The sequence below is a fragment of the Micropterus dolomieu genome, linkage group LG08 (genome assembly GCF_021292245.1).
Source record: "Micropterus dolomieu isolate WLL.071019.BEF.003 ecotype Adirondacks linkage group LG08, ASM2129224v1, whole genome shotgun sequence".
Classification (NCBI taxonomy): domain Eukaryota; kingdom Metazoa; phylum Chordata; class Actinopteri; order Centrarchiformes; family Centrarchidae; genus Micropterus; species Micropterus dolomieu.
In genome coordinates, this window is record NC_060157.1 from 885,825 (window position 1) to 891,878 (window position 6,054).

General features: G+C 47.7%; 1 protein-coding gene across 1 annotated transcript in view; it reads right to left on the minus strand.

The window, feature by feature from the left end:
- Positions 1 to 4,706, minus strand: part of abt1 (activator of basal transcription 1) — a gene marked incomplete at its 5' end in the record, with an annotated part of 6,889 nt that extends 2,183 nt beyond the window's left edge. The window contains 2 exons of the mRNA XM_046057120.1: positions 1,188 to 1,363; positions 4,364 to 4,706. Coding sequence (XP_045913076.1) covers positions 1,188 to 1,363; positions 4,364 to 4,706 — 519 coding nt within the window. The remainder of the gene's footprint in view (positions 1 to 1,187; positions 1,364 to 4,363) is intronic.
- Between the last annotated feature and the right edge of the window lie 1,348 nt (positions 4,707 to 6,054).

Here is a 6,054-nt window from a genome sequence, read left to right on the forward strand (position 1 = left end):
TAGAGAGACAGACAGGTGAGTCCACTGGAACCTGTGCAGGTACTGCAGAGACAGACAGGTAGAGAGACAGACAGGTGAGTCCACCGGAACCTGTGCAGGTACTGCAGAGACAGACAGGTAGAGAGACAGACAGGTAGAGAGACAGACAGGTGAGTCCACTGGAACCTGTGCAGGTACTGCAGAGACAGACGGGTAGAGAGACAGACGGGTAGACAGACAGACAGGTAGAGAGACAGACAGGTGAGTCCACCGGAACCTGTGCAGGTACTGCAGAGACAGACGGGTAGAGAGACAGACGGGTAGAGAGACAGACAGGTGAGTCCACCGGAACCTGTGCAGGTACTGCAGAGACAGACGGGTAGAGAGACAGACGGGTAGAGAGACAGACAGGTGAGTCTACCAGAAGCTGTGCAGGTACTGCAGAGACAGACGGGTAGAGAGACAGACAGGTAGAGAGACAGACAGGTGAGTCTACCAGAAGCTGTGCAGGTACTGCAGAGACAGACGGGTAGAGAGACAGACGGGTAGAGAGACAGACAGGTGAGTCCACTGGAACCTGTGCAGGTACTGCAGAGACAGACGGGTAGAGAGACAGACGGGTAGAGAGACAGACAGGTGAGTCTACCAGAAGCTGTGCAGGTACTGCAGAGACAGACGGGTAGAGAGACAGACAGGTAGAGAGACAGACAGGTGAGTCCACTGGAACCTGTGCAGGTACTGCAGAGACAGACAGGTAGAGAGACAGACGGGTGAGTCCACTGGAACCTGTGCAGGTACTGCAGAGACAGACGGGTAGAGAGACAGACGGGTAGACAGATAGACAGGTAGAGAGACAGACGGGTAGAGAGACAGACAGGTGAGTCCACCAGAAGCTGTGCAGGTACTGCAGAGACAGACGGGTAGAGAGACAGACAGGTAGAGAGACAGACAGGTAGAAAGACAGACAGGTGAGTCCACTGGAACCTGTGCAGGTACTGCAGAGACAGACGGGTAGAGAGACAGACAGGTAGAGAGACAGAAAGGTGAGTCTACCAGAAGCTGTGCAGGTACTGCAGAGACAGACAGGTAGAGAGACAGAAAGGTGAGTCTACCAGAAGCTGTGCAGGTACTGCAGAGACAGACGGGTAGAGAGACAGACGGGTGAGTCTGTGTTGCTGTGATGTCACGTGTTGCCGGGCAGACTGTACCTTGATGCACCAGAGGTCGGAGGAGAAGCGTTGGGATTTCCTGGTTCCCATCGGCGTGTTGTGGAGAGACGCCGCCACCTTCTTGGCCACTCGTTTATCTCTGAACTCCACCCACCCTTCAGTAAAATCACACCTCCTCGACCCCGTCTTCCTCTTCCTCTTCCTCACCTGACTGTCTGATGGATCAAAGCAGAAGTGATCAGATAACAGGGTTCCTACTCCTTTCTAGAGGTCGTTTCCAGGACTTTTCCAGGACCTGGAGGAGTGAGACAAAACCAGTAACGAGTTGAAGCCTTTCTACTTACAGACGGCATGAGGGAGGTGTCCCAGCATGCACCGGGGCAACACGGACATGGATAAGTCAATTTGTTTGAAAGAAGGAGAGAGAGAAGAGAAAGGCAGGACAGAGAGCAGCGATGACACGGTGAAGTTTAGATCTTAATGTGGTCGGAGTCCTCGGCGAGGTTCCCTGAAGGACGCGAAGGACACTTTCAAGCTATAATAACAAGCAAAATTACACCTTATTAAAATCTCAAAATGTTTTCAGCAAAACTGTTACTGAATTGTTTTTCTTTATTTTTTATCTTTTAATATACACACACACTGTTTTATTTATTTTTAATATTTATTTTTAATTTCTTTTACTGTTTTATTTATTTATTTTTATTTTTAATATTTTATATAGTTTTTTATAATTTTTTAAAACAAGCTTCCTGTTTTATTTATTTATTTAATATATTTTTACTTTATTTTTATTTATTATTATACAAACCTTTACTGTTTCATTTACTTTATTTATTGAAATGTATAAAATTAATTGTTCTTTTGTAATTTATTTGTAGCTTTGGCAATATTGTTGTTTTACATTCAATAAAGCTGAATTGAAGATAATATATGTAATTTAATAAGTTTACATTCTTATTTCAGTGTCAGATGAAAAGTTTAAACAGTCAGAAACTTTGAGAACTTCTTTTCTTTTTGCTCATTTTCTCAAACTACATTTTGTTTTATATTTTATCATGTTGCGCCAACGTTTCACGTGACTGATAATAATCATGTCACCATTCTTTGACAGTAAAAAAGATAAAGCAGTCTTTTCTGTTTGAAATGGCGTCCTGCTAGTGGTTTGCAGTCTTTGTCCTGATCCCGCCAGCTGTTTGCAGGTTGGGATTAAGGATTCGTTGCAGTGACAACAGACTCGGGTCAAACCGTCAACACCGTAATCTGGACAACTTCTTTATCCGCCTACGAAGGAACAAAGTTTAGTCCAGAGCGCCTCCCTGAAGTTTCCTCTTTGCTGCTGAGCATCAATTAACGTTGACTCTCGATTATTTTCATTATCGACTCATCAAACTTTTCCGGAGCACAAAGTGACGTCTTCAGTTTGCTTCTTTTATCCAAACCCCAAGACTCTTCATTTACTCTCTAGAAGATGAAACCAGCAGATTTTGATAAACGATTATCAAAATAGTTGTCGATCGACTCTCGGCTGCAGCCTCACAGTAAGAAACGTTTGTTAAAGAAACAGAAATCAGAAGTGTTGAATCCCCCGCAGCGAGTTCACGGCTACTCATCAGGTAGAAAATTATTCTATTGTCTCGCTATAAAATAAATAATCCGTGTTAAGGTTCGTTCTTTGGTTATTTCTTTTTTAAAACCATTACGGAAAACAAAGCAGCTGCGTTTTGTTCCATCTCCAACCAGAGAGAACGATCACCGACCGTCCGCAGAGCGCCAGCTCTCCCTCGCCCTGTACGCTCCGGCGCCCCGCTCCCTCTCCGGTAGACCTACTATGGGTTGTGTTGCCAGGGGAACCGGCGCTCTGGACGCTCAGTGGTCGTTCCCTCTGGATGGATGAAGTTCGATGCTCCTGTTTTACGTGCAGCCTGATCCGTGTGTTCCTGCAGCTGGAGGCTCTCCGCAGCGCCGCGAAACTTTCCGAATTCTTCCATCTCACGAAGAAAATAAAGGTCAGGAGGAAACGGTGTAGAGATGCTGAACGGACCCGAACCTTTTAATCCCTGTATGATTCGTTAACATACAGCTCGTGTATTTAACGAACACTTCCTGTTTGCTGTGGACCGTTGGATGTTCTGACAACTATCAGTGAATTAATTTGACCCTGAAGAAATATTAAAAACCGGAGGATCCTCAGGAAACTTCTGTTCCTGTCCCAGCTGCTAGTTACAAACCGAACGTTGAGCCTCCGGTGCATCCTGAACAAGATATCCTCTCCTCATGCAGGCCGGATGTTTAAAGTTATTCATAATCTCGCACCCCCGCCTCTTAGAGGACGCGTTCCCTACTCAGAGAAGAACCAGAGCCTCTTCTCAGGGTGACTTGGTACCGAACTTTAGAGAGACCACACCCACAAACATCAGAAACTCAGGAGGTCTCGCTGTGTTTAAAGCGCAGATGAGCTTAGTTTGGATTTACAAATGTGTGTTGGACCAACATCAGGGCGGCCGGCTTATCAGCAACAGTTTACCGGGACATCTTGTGTAACACTGAAGTGATTAAGTACTTCAGTTGAGAGAGAACACGACCCCTGCAGAGGTCAGAGGTCGGGCCCGCGGCTGCTTTGCTTTGTTAGCGCCGCTCTGTTCCGTCGTTTTCACGGGGGCTCGCTTTTATCCGTCGCCAGCATCCAATCACGAGGGATGAATATTAGCCAATCACAGCACAGTAGGGCGGGACTTGAGAGCACGTTTTCAGGATCTATAGAGCGGAATGAGTATTTTAAACTACATGTTTAGAATCGATGTGTGTCAAAAATAAGTAAGAAAGCGGCAACGTTTAGTTGTCAACTATAAATTAATCACCAACTATTTCGATCATCAATTTGAATCATTTTTAAACAAAATTCTCAGATTCCAGCATGTGAATATTTTCAGGTTTTCTCTGACTGTAAACTGAATATTTCTTTGGACAAAACAAGAAGTTTGAGGTCGTCAGCTGGAGCTTTAGGAAACCAACAGCCAATCGAGAATGAAAATAATGGTTAGCTGCTCAGCTCTGACGTTTCTCTATGAAACAGACTGATCCTGGTTCAGTTTGTGGGTTCATTCAGGACTTTCTGATCCTCCTTTTTGAACCCGTTCAGGCGCCGCAGCTGTACTGCAGTAGCGTGCGTGCGTGTACTGCATGTACTGCATGTGTATTTGTATATGAAGTACCTTCAGGCTGTAGGAAGATGCGTCCGATCTCTCCGTACACCGACAGCAGGTTCCGCAGGTGTTTGGGCCGGAACCTCGGAGGGATGTGACCCAGGTAGAGGATTCCTGGAACGCACTTCCTGTCTGTTGCTCCAACGCCTTTCTGTTTGGTCGTCTTCTTCTTCTTTATCCTGGCAGCACCGTCATCATCATCATCACCTCCATCTTTGTCTTTCTGCTCTTCATCTTCATCACCTCGTGTCTCTGCAGCAGCTCGTCCTCCCTCCTCCTCCTCCTCCTCCTCCTCCTCCTCCTCCTCCTCAGCCTCCGCCTCCGCCTCCTCCTCAGCCTCCTCCTCAGCCTCCTCCTCAGCCTCCGCCTCCTCCTCAGCCTCCTCCTCCTCCTCAGCCTCCTCAGCCTCCTCCTCAGCCTCCGCCTCCTCCTCCGCCTCTCTTTGAGCTGTGGTCTTCATCTCCTCCTCCTCCTCCTCCTCTCTTTGAGCTGTGGTCTTCATCTCCTCCTCCTCCTCCTCTCTTCTCTCCATCTCTCTGCAGATTGATCACATCAGTAGAATCAACACACCTGTAAGTTCACTGAAACAAACTGACTCCAGATCAGCGTTTCATGTGGAGCCGTTTGATGCTTAAATCAAACACAGATTAAAATCAGAACTGATCATTAAAACAGATCCAGACTCTGCTTCTGTCTGAAGAGGCTTCACAGATCACCAGCTACAAACCTACAATCCCCCCTCTCTGTGAACGACTCACGCCTTGCCAACGAGTTGAACCAGTTTTACTGTCGCTTTGAAAGACAACGGGACAGACCTGACACGTCCCCCCTCACACTGATCGGCCACAGTCCACCACCTCCTCCCCCTCTCTTACCATCCTGGAGAGGGACGTCAGACTGTTCAGGAGGCAGAAACCTCGCAAAGCAGTTGGTCCGGACTCTGTCTCCGAATCCACCCTGAAGCCCTGTGCTGATCAGCTGTCTCCGGTGTTCACAGACATTTTTAACACCTCACTGGAGACGTGTCATGTGCCAGCCTGCTTCAAAGCCTCCACCATCATCCCGGTCCCCAAGAAACCAAGGACCACAGGACTAAAGTGTAATTTATACTTCTGCGTTGAATTGACGGCACAGGCTACGAGGCTCCGCCGTCGCCTGACGTGCACCTCCTCAAAAATTTAACTACACGGACCGCAAGCTCTGTGATTGGTCGGCTGGGCAGCCTCGCGACGCCTCCGAGCCGACAGGAAGTGCCCCGCGCTTTGAATTATCTTTTACTAGCGGCCAAAACGGCGGCTGTAACACGGTGGATCGATATATTTGACCGTCACAACCCGAGTGAAATGACTCGTTTCGCTGTCAGAATGTGATCCACTCGCTCGATAACATCTGAAAAGGCTGCACCAGCCGCACGTTTACAATTTTACCCCCATTCATGTTAGCGGAGCTCTAACAGGAAGTTAGACTGCTCGGCCGGCAAAAGTCAACAACGCTGTAGCGCTACTGCCGACTGGCGTTTGGGGGTGTAATTGCAGAATGACGGAGACACCGACGCACAAGGATAAATGCGTAGCTGCGTACGTGCGTATAAATCAAGCTTAAACGACTTCAGACCCGTCGCCCTGACCTCTGTGGTTATGAAGTCCTTTGAACGCCTTGTGTTGTCCCACCTAAAATCCAGTAAGAGCCCAGCCCCACCC